Genomic DNA, 17,913 nt, shown 5'->3' with positions numbered 1-17,913 from the left:
TTGTATATGGCAATTGGCAACCACCTTTAAGGACCTTGTTCACCATTCAATCACCCACGTGGGTATATGTGCCTAGAAACCAGTAGATGGGTTACCTGACATCATCAGGAAAACGATGGCAAGCTTCAGTGGGGCAGACATCCGTGAGTTGTTGTGATTCTGGACGGCCAGATAACTAGCGTAGACATCCGTGAGTTGCTGTGATTCTGGACGGCCAGATAGCTAGCGTAGACATCCGTGAGTTGTTGTGATTCTGGACGGCCAGATAGCTACCAAGAATGACAAGAAACTGCCGTGTGGGGAATCATAAGTGGCTCATCTCAGCTAGTTTCATCTTGTTCTTGATACCATGTCTTGTTTTGAGGTGTTTTGACTGATTTCGTGTCAATGCTAATATGGCAAAATTTCGCTAGCTAGCTAACCAACAGCTGTAACTATGTATTTGAGAGACAACTGCTCATTGTGCAACTTTATTTATGTTTTCAATAAACATTGGAGAATAAATATAGTTTACATGTATTCAACAATCTAAGCCAACCGCGTCTGTTTTGCCCCTATAGTTGCGCACCTTCGGTTTCGCTGCTAAATTAAACAAACAAGACTTGCAGCATCTCAAGCCTCTAAAATTGAACCAAGTTCTATTTTAGACCTGGCTACGCAGATGTCCGTTGATGCTCGCGAGCAGTTTGGATGAAACTATTGAATAGCATGTATGTGTAGATTTATTTTTGCAACGCTTGCGCATGCAACTTGGCAGGTTTGGTCAGCATGTAAGGCTATAATGCTGTTATGGTATTGTGATGGAGAACTCCATCTAACCAATTAAAGGTCCAATGCAGGTGTTTTTATCTCAATATCAAATCATTTCTGGGTAACAATTAAGTACCTTACTGTGATTATCAGCTAAAATGGTCAAAAAGAAACAGAAATAGCTTCTTTGCAAAGAGCAATTTCTCAAACAATAATTTTTGCTAGGACTGTCTGGGAGTGGTCTGAGTGAGGAAGTGAAAGCTGAAAACTACCTGTTATTGGCAGAGAGGTTTGGAACTGTCTTTCTTATTGGTCTTTTAACAAATATACTGCCAGGTGGGGTCACCAGGCAGGCCAAAACTCCATCCCACCAAAACAGGCAGAAATTTCAGGCGGCCTTTTCAAACAGCTCTTACACTAAAAGGACATGATCATAATTTTCTTAATTTCACAGTATTATTCCAACCTCATAGTGTGGAAATATATATATAAAACACAGGAAAATCACGTTTCTGAATGCACTGGGCCTTTAAATGAGATTAACGTCTTTAGAGCGGCTGTCTAATTTGCTAAACTAACGACAACAGCCTCGACCTACAGATTAGTTTGAATCTGGGATTTGACCATCAGGACTTGGCCTCTCAGATTGACAAACTAGCCAATCTAAGAAAAGATCAGGAGCGTAATGTACCTAACCAGATTATCCAGATTATCCGGTTTGTTAGATCCATGTTTTGCTGTACAAACTACAAACCAAATGAAAAGGCTAAATCATTGTTTATTCTTTCAAAAAAAAATGTGTTAATAACATCATTCAAATAGGCCAGAATTAGTGTGCAGTGTGGTTCAGTGTAGTTGTGTTTGACAGCGTTTCAGTGCTGTCACAGGACCTTCATATGTTTACACTGAGTTGAGCTGAAAGTAGTCTGTCGCAGGACCCATGAGTTGAGCTGAAAGCCAAGGCCTTGCCGTATTCATAAAGCATTTCAGAGCAGGAGTGCTGATCTGAGGAACAGTTCCCACTGTCCATGTAATCTTATTCATTACGATCTAAAAGGCAATACTGATCCCAGATCAGCGCTCCAACTCTAATACGAGCCCAGATCTTCCTAACGTTCTCCCCATCAACTCCAATCTCCTACTATGTGACACCATTTGACACCAGAACTGCAGAACTGGTCAACTGTTTGAGTGACACACATTATTCTCCAATATTAATGTTCAGTAATGATCAGGTCCAACCCTCCGGTCAGCCAGCTGATTGTTATGATACCACAGAAATCAGACTCAGTTCCTTCCTTCCTCCTTTCCTCTAGGTAATGATGGGGTCTCCGTAGGCACAGCTCTTCTCAATGGCCAGGTTGTACCAGTTGCCTTTCCCTCCTTTATAAGCACTGGTCACGATCCTCGCCCAGCCGTACTCTCCCTGCAAACACAAAACAAACACTGTTACCCTACATGTTACACTGTTACACATGTATAGATGTATAGATATAGATGTATAGATGTATAGATGTACAGTGGGGGAAAAAAAGTATTTAGTCAGCCACCAATTGTGCAAGTTCTCCCACTTAAAAAGATGAAAGAGGTCTGTAATTTTCATCATAGGTACACGTCAACTATGACAGACAAATTAAGAAAAAACTATCCAGAAAATCACATTGTAGGATTTTTAATGAATTTATTTGCAAATGATGGTGGAAAATAAGTATTTGGTCACCTACAAACAAGCAAGATTTCTGGCTCTCACAGACCTGTGACTTCTTCTTTAAGAGGCTCTTCTGTCCTCCACTCGTTACCTGTATTAATGGCACCTGTTTGAACTTGTTATCAGTATAAAAGACACCTGTCCACAACCTCAAACAGTCACACTCCAAACTCCACTATGGCCAAGACCAAAGAGCTGTCAAAGGACACCAGAAACAAAATTGTAGACCTGCACCAGGCTGGGAAGACTGAATCTGCAATAGGTAAGCAGCTTGGTTTGAAGAAATCAACTGTGGGAGCAATTATTAGGAAATGGAAGACATACAAGACCACTGATAATCTCCCTCGATCTGGGATATACTGTCCCCGTCCATACAGCCAGCTGGGTTCTCAGTACATCGCGCAGACAGGAATAAACATCTCTCCAGGAAGAAGAGGGGTGGGGGGGTACGTTTCATGACTAACGACTCATTGTGTAATTGTAACAACATACAGGAACTCAAGTAATTTTGTTCACCTGACCTAGAATTCCTCACAATCAAATGCCGACCGTATTACCTCCCAAGAGAATTCTCTTCGGTTATAGTCACGGCCGTGTATATCCCCCCTCAAGCCGATACCACGACGGCCCTCAAGGAACTTCACTGGACCTTATGCAAACTGGAAACCACATATCCTGAGGCTGCATTTATTGTAGCTGGGGATTTTAACAAAGCAAATTTGAGAAAAAGGCTACCTAAATTCTATCAGCATATTGACTGTAGTACTAGCGCTGGAAAAACGCTGGACCATTGTTACACTCATTTCCGCTATGCATACAAGGCCCTCCCCCGCCCTCCTTTCGGCAAATCTGACCACGACTCCATTTTGCTCCTCCCTTCCTATAGGCAGAAACTCAAACAGGAAGCACCTGTGCTTAGGACTATTCAACGCTGGTCTGACCAATCGGAATCCACGCTTCAAGATTGTTTTCACGCGGACTGGGATATGTTCCGGGTAGCCTCTGAGAATAATATAGACGTATACGCTGATTCGGTGAATGGGTTTATAAGGAAGCGAACCACCGCATTTAACCATGGCAAGGTGACGGGGAATATGGCAGAATACAAACAGAGTGGTCGTTCCCTCCGCAAGGCAATCAAACAGGCAAAACGTCAATATCGAGACAAAGTGGAGTCACAATTATTTCCTAGTTTTGATGTCTTCACTATTATTCTACAATGTAGAAAATAGTAAAAATAAAGAAAAACCCTTGAATGAGTAGGTGTTCTAAAACGTTTGACCGGTAGTGTATGTGTCCGGGTTTACAGACAATCACGGACTACAATAGGAAAACCAGCCACATCGCGGACACCGACATCTTGCTGCCAGACAAGCTAAACACCTTCTTCGCCCGCTTTGAGGATAACACAGTGCCACCGACGCGGCACGCTACCAAGGACTGTGGGCTCTCCTTCTCCGTGGACGACGTGAGCAAGGCTGCCGGCCCAGACGGCATTCCTAGCCGCGTCCTCAGAGCATGCGCAGACCAGCTGACTGGTGTGTTTACCAACATATTCAATCTCTCCCTATCCCAGTCTGCTGTTCCCACATGCTTCAAGATGGCCACCATTGTTCCTGTACCCAAGAATGCAAAGGTAACTGAACTAAATGACTATCGCCCCGTAGCACTCACCTCTGTCATCATGAAGTGCTTTGAGAGGCTAGTTAAGGATCATATCACCTCTACCTTACCTGTCACCCTAGAACCACCTACATTTGCATACCGCCCCAATAGGTCCACAGACGATGCAATCGCCATCACACTGCACACTGCCCTATCCCATCTGGACAAGAGGAATATCTATGTAAGAATGCTGTTCATTGACTATAGCTCAGCATTCAACACCATAGTACCCTCCAAGCTCATCATCAAGCTTGAGGCCCTGGGTCTCAACCCTGCCCTGTGCAACTGGGTCCTGGACTTCCTAACGGGCCGCCCCCAGGTGGTGAAGGTAGGAAACACAACAGTAGTAGGCTTGATTACCAACAATGACGAGACCGCCTACAGGGAGGAGGTGAGGGCTCTGGGAGTGTGGTGCCAGGAAAATAACCTCTCACTCAACATCAACAAAACAAAGGAGATGATCGTGGACTTCAGGAAACAGCAGAGGGTGCACCCCCCTATCCACATCGACGGGACCGCAGTGGAGAAGGTGGAAAGCTTCAAGTTCCTTGGCGTACACATCCCTGACAATCTGAAATGGTCCACCCACACAGACAGTGTGGTGAAGAAGGTGCAACAGCGTCTCTTCAACCTCAGGAGGCTGAAGAAATGTGGCCTGTCCACCTAAAACCCACAAACGTTTACAGATGCACAATTGAGAGCATCCTGTCGGGCTGTATCACCGCCTGGTACGGCAACTGCACCGCCCACAACCACAGGGCTCTCCAGAGGGTGGTGCGGTCTGCCGAACGCATTACCGGGGGCAAACTACCCGCCCTCCAGGACACCTACAGCACCCGACGTCACAGGAAGGCCAAAAAGAGAATCAAGGACAACTACCACCCGAGTCACTGCCTGTTCACCCCGCTATCATCCAGAAGGTGAGGTCAGTACAGGTGCATCAAAGCTGGGACCGAGAGACTGAAAAACAGTTTCTATCTCAAGACTGTTAAACAGCCATCACTAGCACAGAGAGGCTGCTACCTACATACAGACTTGAAAATCACTGGCCACTTTAATAAATTGAACACTAGTCACTTTACTAATGTTTACATATCTTGCATTACCCATCTCATATGTATATACTGTATTCTATACTATCTATTGCATCTTAGCCTATGCTGCTCTGATAATGACTTTGCTCATCCATATATTTATATATTCTTATTCCATTCCTTTACTTAGATTTGTGTGTATTAGGTATTTGTTGTGGAACTGTTAGATATTACTTGCTAGATATTTCTGCACTGTTGGAACTAGAAGCACAAGCATTTCGCTACACTCGCAATAACATCTGCTAACCATGTGTATGTGACCAATACATTTGATTTGATTTCTCCTCCACCAAACTTTACAGTTGGCACTATGCATTGGGGCAGGTAGCGTTCTCCTGGCATCCGCCAAACCCAGATTAGTCCGTCGGACTACCAGATGGTGATGCGTGATTTATCACTCCTGAGAACGCTTTTCCACTGCTCCAGAGTCCAATGGCGGCGAGCTTTACACCACTCCAGCCAACGCTTGGCATTGTGCATCGTGATCTTAGGCTTGTGTGCAGCTCCTCGGCCATGGAAACCCATTTCATGAAGCTCCTGACGAACAGTTATTGTGCTGACATTGCTTCCAGAGGAAGTTTGGAACTCGGAAGTGAGTGTTGCAACCGAGGACAGAGATCATTGTTTCGTTTCTTTGATGTTCAGAGGCGGAGCTACAACCTTCTATAGCCGAGGAGACAAACATGTGACTTTGCTTGGGAAGTAATCTAATTATGTCACTATCAATTGAATAAGCTATTCACTTTCTGTACAATAGAAGATGTTTAAACCCAGACATCTTTTTGGGAACGTTGAAAGTCACTGAGCTCTTCAGTAAGGCCATTCCACTGCCAATGTTTGTCTATGGAGATTGCATGGCTGCGTGCTCGATTTTATACACCTGTCAGCAACGGGTGTGGCTGAAATAGCCCGAATCCACTAATCTGAAGGGGTGTCCACATACTTTTGTATATATTGTGTATGTTGTCCAGTCTTTCAATGTGTAGATATTCCATACAAGTGTAACAATGAATGGATAATGAATGTATTGTCCAAGAGAGACTAACCCAAGGCTCTCCCCAGGAGTTGCGGACCACCCAGTACTCTGTCCCGTCCTCCGTCACCCCCCAGCCTGCTACTGAGATGATATGGTTCATTAGAGACAGGGGGTGGAACTCAGCAAACACACCACCACTATACGCCTCCAGACCCTTCGTAGCCATCACACCACAGCTGAGGAGGGGGACACAATGTGAGGAAAAACTATTCAAAACAAGTTATATTTTACTACATGTGATACACATACGTATTAGTAACATTATACATTCAAGCACAGTCCCCTACCGGATCTCTAACTCAAGGCTAAATCGGACGCTGCCGTTTTGTTGATATCAAAAAAGATTGTATCATTTTGAGATTCAAAAAGGGAAACTGCTATTTTCAAAAATGTTCTTCTTCATGACTATTTAAATAACTTTTGCTTAGGATTTTGTTCTTCTGATTGACAGACATGTTAACGTGACTAACCGAAGATCACTGATCTCTACTCACCTGATTGGTCCGTTGGTGTATATCTCCGCCTTCATCTTGTTTCGTCCTGACACCTCCCCGTAGTCTCCTACCTTCCACAGGGTGTAGTTCTGCACCACAGCACACGCATCAGAGGAACACGTCCCACACTGGTTGAACAGCTGACACTCTGTAGAACATAGAGATCACTGGTTGAACAGCTGACACTCTGTAGAACATAGAGATCACTGGTTGAACAGCTGACACTGTAGAACATAGAGATCACTGGTTGAACAGCTGACACTCTGTAGAACATAGAGATCACTGGTTGAACAGCTGACACTCTGTAGAACATAGAGATCACTGGTTGAACAGCTGACACTCTGTAGAACATAGAGATCACTGGTTGAACAGCTGACACTCTGTAGAACATAGAGATCACTGGTTGAACAGCTGACACTCTGTAGAACATAGAGATCACTGGTTGAACAGCTGACACTCTGTAGAACATAGAGATCACTGGTTGAACAGCTGACACTCTGTAGAACATAGAGATCACTGGTTGAACAGCTGACACTGTAGAACATAGAGATCACTGGTTGAACAGCTGACACTCTGTAGAACATAGAGATCACTGGTTGAACAGCTGACACTCTGTAGAACATAGAGATCACTGGTTGAACATCTCACACTATGTAGAACATAGAGATCACTGGTTGAACAGCTGACACTCTGTAGAACATAGAGATCACTGGTTGAACAGCTGACACTGTAGAACATAGAGATCACTGGTTGAACAGCTGACACTGTAGAACATAGAGATCACTGGTTGAACAGCTGACACTGTAGAACATAGAGATCACTGGTTGAACATCTCACACTATGTAGAACATAGAGATCACTGGTTGAACAGCTGACACGCTGTAGAACATAGAGATCACTGGTTGAACAGCTGACACTCTGTAGAACATAGAGATCACTGGTTGAACAGCTGACACTGTAGAACATAGAGATCACTGGTTGAACAGCTGACACTCTGTAGAACATAGAGATCACTGGTTGAACAGCTGACACTGTAGAACATAGAGATCACTGGTTGAACAGCTGACACTGTAGAACATAGAGATCACTGGTTGAACAGCTCACTCTGTAGAACATAGAGATCACTGGTTGAACAGCTCACTCTGTAGAACATAGAGATCACTGGTTGAACAGCTGACACTCTGTAGAACATAGAGATCACTGGTTGAACAGCTGACATTCTGTAGAACATAGAGATCACTGGTTGAACATCTCACACTATGTAGAACATTGAGATCACTGGTTGAACACCTCATACTGTAGAACATAGAGATCAATCTTTGAACAGCTCACATTGTAGAACATAGAGATCACAAAGGTGAGTGATGGATAATGTAAACTGATTGAACAGGGTAAGTGATGGATAATGTAATGTAAACTGGTTGAACAGGGTGAGTGATGGATAATGTATTGTAAACTGGTTGAACAGGGTGAGTGATGGATCATGTATTGTAAACTGGTTGAACAGGGTGAGTGATGGATAATGTAATGTAAACTGGTTGAACAGGGTGAGTGATGGATAATGTAATGTAAACTGGTTGAACAGGGTGAGTGATGGATAATGTAATGTAAACTGGTTGAACAGGGTGAGTGATGGATCATGTATTGTAAACTGGTTGAACAGGGTGAGTGATGGATAATGTAATGTAAACTGCCAAAGAGTATTTGTGAAATGGAAATTATGCACATGGATGAGTGACGATGCTATGAACAATCCATGCACCCTATTCCCCATAGTGCACTGCTTTGAACTAGTGCCTACAGAAACATTGTTAGCAAAACTAAACTCTAATCACCCAGAACCAAATCAGCTGTTATGAGGGACTAGCACAAACCACAACAAGATGCATAACATTGCAATAGAAACGCAGGATAATGTTAAAATTCCATGTTATAGGGCCCTACTTTGGTTCTTAGCCTGATAGTTGTTGCATGTCTCGTCAGGGATGCCCTTCTGGTGAGCGTATTGGTACACCAATGTGTGGTCTCCTCCGTAGCAGGACCCAGCATGGCCACAGTCTATCACGTTCTGGACAGACAGGTAGGCTGACGGCCACATGCCACCACGCTTGATGTTGATACGGTCTGAAAAAAAAAAAAAAAAAAACTTCATCAAATGTATTGATATGATAGAGGCACATTATTGATCAGAACTTGACATACATCTATTAGATCACTTATGATAAAAAGGTTTAGCCTGTAAAAATACATTTTTCTTATGCAAAAAAATATAATACTCCATGAGGAACTAGCTAGCTTACACACAAATGTCAACACAAAGAGCTGACTGAGAGACATTTGTAACAATGTAACGACAGCTTGTGATTTGTTACATTGTAACAAGTTAATTGTTCATGTTAAGTTAATTGTTACAATGTTGTTACAAATGTAACAAGTTGGAATGAGTTATACCAGTCCAAAAAATAGTAAAATGCGTATTATTGGAGGAGTTTAATTTGGCAACATTGTATATGATTGTGGAGGGAAATTACCGGCAATCGCACTGCTAGCTCCCATGGCCCAGCACGAGCCGCAGTACTGTGGAATGTGCTGGTTCCGCGTGATGCTCGCATAGTTTTTCCCCTCAATGTTCCTCCAGTCCCAAAACGCTGGCAGCTCAGACACATTAAGGTATTCATGGGGTCGGGGATATGTCCTGGGAAATGGAGAAGAATAACATGTCTCATCCCTTAACAGATACAGATTCAAAGTATTGGAGTTGGTTGACAAACACTGTTTAGGGATGGATCGAAATTTACAGAATGGGGACCTGGAGGAAAATGGGGGAGGGTCATGCTTTTGCCATTTCAGTCAAGGGGAGGATTTAGTATTTTTTTTAAATCTAGTCCAGGGGAGGGTTATGTAATTTGTAATTGATGTAATTTCTATATTTCTCAGTGTTTTAGAATTAGTAGCTTATTAGGCTATATATGGATGTGTGCCCGATGCCACACCTCATCTCTGATGCCGCCCCTCATCTCTGATTCTCCGCTGGGCGCGCAATATCAAATGCGCTTACAGGCTATTTAGTGTGGTCTCAATCAAATGATCCATAGCCTATTGGTGTCACGAGAATTTCTATCTCTAATTCAACCTAAGCTTGAATCATTACCAGAGGTTGTAAGGCTCTGGTTTTAATCATAAATGATTCAAGGTCCACAACCAGCAAGAATGATCTGTATTTTTATTCGTGGAGAGCTCTGGCGCCAAAAAACATACATACAGCTTTTATATCCCTTTAACACACAAAGGCACTTTGCTCCGCCCACCTTTTCACAGCTTCTCAGTCCCCTTCACCCTGGAATGCTTTCTCCCGCCCCCCTCTGTTCGTGGGTTGCCACTACATTATAACAATTAACACCGTTCACACATTTATACTGTATTTGGGGTGAAATCCTTTAGTCATTATTCTTAAAATACAAATTAATCTAACAATAGGCTATACAGTGCATTCTCATAGAGGCACATAGCAAAGTTATAGTTCTAAGAAAATTAACTTCCTTCCTGAGTCTTTTGCGCTGCTGGGATGGTGTAAATAAAACTAGGCTGCATTACAAACTGCAATGGATATTCCAACCCTGAGCCCCTGACCTGCTCTGCTCTTGCTAATAAAAACGTTTTTGTGTGATGCCTAACCAATGGCTGTGCTGTGTGGGGCTACGGTGGTAGTTCAGGAGGAGAGTCAAAGGCTTCTTCAGAAAATAATTTATGATTAGGCCTAGTCCCAAAAACTGCACTATCTTGCGCACGGACTAACCTATAGCCTATGTTCTGTTTAGTTAGAGAAGGAGAGCGCCAAGATGAGAAGGAGGACTGGAGGTCAACTTTGATAGCTTTCTACTACTATAATTGATTTAAATAAAAATATGTTTATTGTCCATGATGCATTTATCAGAGTTATTGTCCTCACAATAAGCCAGAGTCTAGTATTGTGGTGCTGAAACTTGAAGCAGCAGCCACAATCAATCGAAAATTGACAGCTCAAGGTGCTGAAAGTAGGCAAATTCGAGTAGGCATAATTCATTTAAACAGTCTTCATTTTAATAAGACTCTACTAACAAGAGGGCTTTGTGTTGGAGCCTATTTCGAGCCTATTTCTTCCTATTTAAGAAATAAGAGGTAGGCCTTCCTGTTTGACAGAGGAAATGAGGCTATAGGCTGCTATATCCATAGATGTGTCTGTCAATTCCTCCACCCACCATGCACTATTTAAATAGCCTACCTCCGTGTCAGTGAAGGGCTGTTAAGTTCAAACCAGGACTGTATGTGGACACCTGCTCGTCAAACATCTCATTAACATGGAGTTGGTCCCCCCTTTGCTGCTATAACTGCCTCCACTCTTCTGGGAAGGCTTTCCACTAGATGTTGGAACATTGCTGCGGGGACTTGCTTCCATTCAGCCACAGGAGCATTAGTGAGGTCGGGCACTGATGTTGGGCGATGCGTTCCAATTCATCACAAAGGTGTTCGATGAGGTTGAGGTCAGGGCTCTGTGCAGGGCAGTCAAGTTCTTCCACACCTATCTCGACAAACCATTTCTGTATGGACATCGCTTTGTGCACGGGGGCATTGTCATGCTGAAACAGGAAAGGGACTTCCCCAAACTGTTGCCACAAAGTTGGAAGCACAGAATCGTCTAGAATGTCATTGTATGCTGTAGCGTTAAGATTTCCCTTCACTGGAACTAAGGGGCCTAGCCCGAACCATGAAAAACAGCCCCAGACCATTATTCCTCCTCCACCAAACTCTACAGTCGGCACTATGCATTGGGGCAGGTAGCGTTCTCCTGGCATCCGCCAAACCCAGATTCGTCCTTCGGACTGCCAGATGGTGAAGCGTGAGTCATCACTCCAGAGAACGCGTTTCCACTACTCCAGAGTCCAACGGCGGTGAGCTTTACACCACTTGGCATTGCGCACGGTGATCTTAGGCTTGTGTGCGGCTGCTCGGCCATGGAAACCCATTTCAGTTCTTGTGCTGATGTTGCTTTCAGAGGCAGTTTGGAACTCGTGTGTTGCAACCGAGGACAGACGGTTTTTACGCATTACGCGCTTCAGCAATGGGCGGTGCCGTTCTGTGAGCTTGTGTGGCCTATCACTTCGCGGTCCAAGAAGTGAGGGTAAACAGTAGGCATGTTCTCTGCTATCCACTTCATGTTTTAATTATTATTTTGAGTATAGGGGAGGGTCATGTGTTTGTTTTTTTCAACCGTTCAGGGTTTGCTCAAATATACTGAACAGAAATAGAAACGCAACATGCGCCAATTTCAACGATTTTATTGAGTTACAGTTCATATAAGGAAATCAGTCAATTGAAATAAATTCATTAGGCCCTAATCTATGGATTTCACATGACTGGGCAGGGGCACACCGACTTGGGAGCCAGGCCCAGCCAATTAGAATGAGTTTTCCCCCACAAAAGGGCTTTATTACAGACAGAAATACTCATCAGTTTCATCAGCTGTCAAGGAGTGGCTGGTCTCAGACGATCCCGCAGGTGAAGAAGCCGGATGTGGAGGTCCTGGGCTGGCGTGGTTACACGTGGTATGCGGTTGTGAGGCCGGTTGGACATACTGCCAGATTCTCTAAAACGACGTTGGAGGCGTCTTATAGCAGAGAAATGAACATTCAATTATCTGGCAACAGCTCTGGTGGACATTCCTGCAGTCAGCATGCCAATTGCACGCTCCCTCAAATATGTAGACATCTGTGGCATTTTGTTGTGACAAAACTGTACATTTTAGAGTGGCCTTTTATTGTCCCCAGCACAAGGTGCACCTGTGTAATGATCATGGTGTTTAATTAGCTTCTTGATATGCCACACCTGTCAGGAGGATGGATTATCTTGGCAAAGGAGAAATGTTCACTTACAGGGATGTAAAAAAAAAAATTCACAACATTTCAGAGAAATAAACTTTGCGTGTATGGAACATTTCTGGGATCTTTTATTTCAGCTCATGAAACATGGGACCAACACTTTTAAAATGTTGCATTTATATTTTTTGTTCAATATATATTTTGCTAAAGGGATGGCCATCCATTTTAATTGAAGAGGTCCGATTTTCTCCATGTAACCCTTATTATAAATAACATTCACCCCCCCCCCTTATGTAACTTCACCGTAGTCTACTGAGAAAATCTTTGAGGTGATTTTCTTCTTCTAAAAGTTTATCTGATCAACGACAGCTTACTTGACAGATGTAGGTCTACCGTCCCGGATAGGTTTGTAGCATGCGCCTAGCATCAGATCGCTATCCGCTGCCTCCAAAATGAAAAAATACATTTGACAACAAAAACATTGGAATAGCAGACGCCATGTTGCTTTACTTCTTCTTCGTCCTTGACGTCTTCTTCCTTGATATGTTCAATGCGCGCTCTGTGCTGTAAATGCGAACGGTTGCCACCTAGCGTCACGGCATGTAACTATAACCAAACTCATTCAGGTCTTTAGTGCGCTATTACTGTTCACTAGCCTTTTACAGTATTTTCTTTTACTAGCCTTTTACAATATAGTCTGTGGTCCTCTGTAGCTCAGCTGGTAGAGCACGGCGCTTGTAACGCCAAGGTAGTGGGTTCGATCCCCGGGACCACCCATACACACAAAAAAAAAATTTATGCACGCATGACTGTAAGTCGCTTTGGATAAAAGAGTCTGCTAAATGGCATATTATTATTATTATTATACACCGCTCATTGCTTATGTACAGTGGTGTAAAGTACTTAAATAAAAATACTTTAAAGTATTACTTAAGTCGTTTTTTGGGGTATCTGTACTTTATTTTACTATTTCTATTTTTGACTACTTTTACTTTTACTTCACTACATTCCTAAAGAAAATAATGTAATTTTTCCTCAATACATTTTCCCTGACACCCAAAAGTACTCATCACATTTTGAATGCTTAGCAGGACAGGAAAATTGTCAAATTCAAGCACTTATCAAGAGAACATCCCTGGTCATCCCTACTGCCTCTGATCTGGTGGACTCACTAAACACAAATGCTTCGTTTGTAAATTATGTCTGAGTGTTGGAGTGTGCCCCTGGCTATCTGTAAATAAATAAAAACAATAAAATGGTGCCGTCTGGTTTGCTTAATATAAGCAATTTGAAATGATTTATACTTTTACTTTTGATACTTAAGTATATTTTTGCAATTACATTTACTTTTGATACTTATAATATAATATGCCATTTAGCAGATGCTTTTATCCAAAGCAACATGCGCCAATTTCAACGATTTTATTGAGTTACAGTTCATATAAGGAAATCAGTCAATTGAAATAAATTCATTAGGCCCTAATCTATGGATTTCACATGACTGGGCAGGGCACACCGACTTGGGAGCCAGGCCCAGCCAATTAGAATGAGTTTTCCCCCCACAAAAGGGCTTTATTACAGACAGAAATACTCATCAGTTTCATCAGCTGTCAAGGAGTGGCTGGTCTCAGACGATCCCGCAGGTGAAGAAGCCGGATGTGGAGGTCCTGGGCTGGCGTGGTTACACGTGGTATGCGGTTGTGAGGCCGGTTGGACATACTGCCAGATTCTCTAAAACGACGTTGGAGGCGTCTTATAGCAGAGAAATGAACATTCAATTATCTGGCAACAGCTCTGGTGGACATTCCTGCAGTCAGCATGCCAATTGCACGCTCCCTCAAATATGTAGACATCTGTGGCATTTTGTTGTGACAAAACTGTACATTTTAGAGTGGCCTTTTATTGTCCCCAGCACAAGGTGCACCTGTGTAATGATCATGGTGTTTAATTAGCTTCTTGATATGCCACACCTGTCAGGAGGATGGATTATCTTGGCAAAGGAGAAATGTTCACTTACAGGGATGTAAAAAAAAATTCACAACATTTCAGAGAAATAAACTTTGCGTGTATGGAACATTTCTGGGATCTTTTATTTCAGCTCATGAAACATGGGACCAACACTTTTAAAATGTTGCATTTATATTTTTTGTTCAATATATATTTTGCTAAAGGGATGGCCATCCATTTTAATTGAAGAGGTCCGATTTTCTCCATGTAACCCTTATTATAAATAACATTCACCCCCCCCCCTTATGTAACTTCACCGTAGTCTACTGAGAAAATCTTTGAGGTGATTTTCTTCTTCTAAAAGTTTATCTGATCAACGACAGCTTACTTGACAGATGTAGGTCTACCGTCCCGGATAGGTTTGTAGCATGCGCCTAGCATCAGATCGCTATCCGCTGCCTCCAAAATGAAAAATACATTTGACAACAAAAACATTGGAATAGCAGACGCCATGTTGCTTTACTTCTTCTTCGTCCTTGACGTCTTCTTCCTTGATATGTTCAATGCGCGCTCTGTGCTGTAAATGCGAACGGTTGCCACCTAGCGTCACGGCATGTAACTATAACCAAACTCATTCAGGTCTTTAGTGCGCTATTACTGTTCACTAGCCTTTTACAGTATTTTCTTTTACTAGCCTTTTACAATATAGTCTGTGGTCCTCTGTAGCTCAGCTGGTAGAGCACGGCGCTTGTAACGCCAAGGTAGTGGGTTCGATCCCCGGGACCACCCATACACACAAAAAAAAAATTTATGCACGCATGACTGTAAGTCGCTTTGGATAAAAGAGTCTGCTAAATGGCATATTATTATTATTATTATACACCGCTCATTGCTTATGTACAGTGGTGTAAAGTACTTAAATAAAAATACTTTAAAGTATTACTTAAGTCGTTTTTTGGGGTATCTGTACTTTATTTTACTATTTCTATTTTTGACTACTTTTACTTTTACTTCACTACATTCCTAAAGAAAATAATGTAATTTTTCCTCAATACATTTTCCCTGACACCCAAAAGTACTCATCACATTTTGAATGCTTAGCAGGACAGGAAAATTGTCAAATTCAAGCACTTATCAAGAGAACATCCCTGGTCATCCCTACTGCCTCTGATCTGGTGGACTCACTAAACACAAATGCTTCGTTTGTAAATTATGTCTGAGTGTTGGAGTGTGCCCCTGGCTATCTGTAAATAAATAAAAACAATAAAATGGTGCCGTCTGGTTTGCTTAATATAAGCAATTTGAAATGATTTATACTTTTACTTTTGATACTTAAGTATATTTTTGCAATTACATTTACTTTTGATACTTATAATATAATATGCCATTTAGCAGATGCTTTTATCCAAAGCGACTTACAGTCATGTGTGCATACATTTTTACGTATGTGTGGTCCCGGGGATCGAACCCACTACCCTGGCGTTACAAGCACCATGCTCTACCAATTGAGCTACAGAGGACCACACTTACTTAAGTATATTTAAAACCAAATACTTTTAGACTTTTACTCAAGCAGTATTTCACTGGGTGACTTTCACTTTTACTTGAGTCATATTTTCTATTAAGGTGTCTTTACGTTTACACAAGTACTTTTTTCCACCACTGCTTCTGTAATCATCATCATCATCATCATCATCATCATCATCATCATATTACAGACTACCACTACAGTTTAGTTTCATTGAGACAAGGTCAGATAACCTAACCTACATGGTCTGCTGCAGAGGCCAGAAGATGAAAACACTGACAGTATTCGGACTACTAATGTAGTCTATCACTGTACCAACAGGAGACTATGTTTAGCTTCAGAGGTGTAGAAGAAGCTGCCATTGATAAGGAGGGCTGAAACATCACTATATTTGCAATATCCCTCTCTCGCCAGCTGTACAAGTGTCCAGCAGTCCAGTTAAACACACTCCTCTCCAACAAACTTGTGAGGTCACTGTAAGCCCACAGATTCTGCAAACTCATCAGAAAAAGTTTTGAATGAGTCCATAACCTGATGTTGACTATGTAATCCACCGTTATACATTATTATACACATTCTGTTCCACTGCCTGGGTGACCAAGGTACCAGTTAACTCAATAGAAGTGATCACTGTGAGGTTTGCATGGATAATACTGTCACGCCCTGGCCCTGAGAGGCCTGTTGTCTATAGTTGGTTTGATCAGGGCGTGAATAATCTTTGCTGGAAATTCTATGTTTGTGATCTAGGTATTGTATTTTGTCATGAGCCCTCTCACTCCACTGGGTTACCACCTTAAGTTGTTTCCACTCTGCTCACCACTCTCTCTCTACTCAGCCTAACTAGCTCCACCTGTCCCTGCTCTGCTCCCGGCTCTAATTACTCTGCAACAGCTGCGCCTGCATTACCCACTAACCTCTCCCAGTATTTATAGCCCTGTCTTTCAGCTCTCCTGTGTCAGATCGTCTGCAAAGCTCACACCGGAACCTGTTTGCTCGCGCTTCTGGCTCACCCTGGTTTTGTGACCCCCGGACCTGCCTGGTTTTTGGATACTCTTCTGCCTCAGGAGATCCAGACCTGCTTCTGCCATTACGACTCCTGACTACTCTTCACCTCCCGGTAACTCTGACCAGCCTTCTGCCTTGCTACTACGTATTTTGGATTTCCTTGAACTGTACTGCTGCCTGGTTTCATTTCGCCGTTGGTGTCTGTGTTTCCTCCCCAGGACTTCTGGACCACCAACCACCGCTCATCGGACGCATCGCTGCCACTGGGGGAGGCACAGACCCAGCACATCGGACGGGATAACCCCTGGAGCCTTCACTCACTCCCTACATCCCTTTCCCCTTAAGTTTAAATAAACTTTCTGGTGTGACGTAATTGTGGTCCTCTTGTCGTCTGTCTGAACCGTGACAGTACGATCTGACCATTATGGACTCAGCGCACACTTCCTCACATGGAAACCGAAGAACCTGAGCAACCCACCGCCATGCTACGCCTGGAACACACTGAGAGAGATTGCCGCATGAGCGGCGACATCACCCTCTCTGCTTCAGGCCGAATCTACCAACAGCATCAGCAGTTCCAGCAGCACCAGCAGCAGTCCCAGCAGCAGCAACAACAACTCGCCATGATCATTCAACTCTTCACCAACCTGACCCCAGCCAGTCTGCCCACCAGCCCTGCCCCCGAGTTACCTGCCCCGGTCATTGCAGCCGCTGCTCCGAACCCCAAGATTGGAAACCCCGAGCGGTTCAACGGCGATTCTACCCAGGTCCGGCCATTCCTGACCAGCTGCTCGACTTCAGTTCTCCTTGCAGCCAAGGACCTCGCCACGG

The 17,913-nt window shown here is 43.2% G+C and overlaps 1 protein-coding gene across 2 annotated transcripts; it reads right to left on the bottom strand.

Annotated features, from left to right (window-relative positions):
• Positions 1-1,508: 1,508 nt before the first annotated feature.
• LOC121534515 (cathepsin Z) lies at positions 1,509-15,117 on the bottom strand. 2 transcript variants are annotated; one of them, XM_041841100.2, is made up of 6 exons: positions 14,938-15,117; positions 9,279-9,442; positions 8,692-8,871; positions 6,748-6,895; positions 6,264-6,429; positions 1,509-2,176 (listed from the first exon to the last, which is right to left on the bottom strand). In XM_041841100.2, exons 1-6 carry the CDS (start codon positions 15,060-15,062, stop codon positions 2,063-2,065), a joined length of 897 nt encoding a protein of 298 aa, XP_041697034.2. In that variant the 5' UTR covers positions 15,063-15,117; the 3' UTR covers positions 1,509-2,062. The 2 variants fall into 2 exon arrangements, with proteins under 2 accessions (XP_041697034.2, XP_045061875.1); XM_045205940.1 differs by lacking the exon at positions 14,938-15,117 and adding an exon at positions 12,977-13,080.
• Positions 15,118-17,913: the final 2,796 nt, after the last annotated feature.

The sequence above is a fragment of the Coregonus clupeaformis genome, chromosome 21 (genome assembly GCF_020615455.1).
Source record: "Coregonus clupeaformis isolate EN_2021a chromosome 21, ASM2061545v1, whole genome shotgun sequence".
NCBI lineage: Eukaryota > Metazoa > Chordata > Actinopteri > Salmoniformes > Salmonidae > Coregonus > Coregonus clupeaformis.
Note: the sequence above shows the minus strand (reverse complement) of the source record. Positions and strands in the feature narration are given on the sequence as shown.

Bases quoted from the DNA above. Each gene is read 5' to 3' on its own strand.
- LOC121534515 (XM_041841100.2), bottom strand. From the start codon at position 15,062: ATGGCGTCTGCTATTCCAATGTTTTTGTTGTCAAATGTATTTTTCATT. The intron at 8,872-9,278 runs GTAATTTCCCTC...TTTTTTTTTCAG, and splicing joins AGCTAGCAGTGCGATTGCCG to ACCGTATCAACATCAAGCGT. The intron at 6,430-6,747 runs GTGAGTAGAGAT...CCCCCTCCTCAG, and splicing joins TACACCAACGGACCAATCAG to CTGTGGTGTGATGGCTACGA.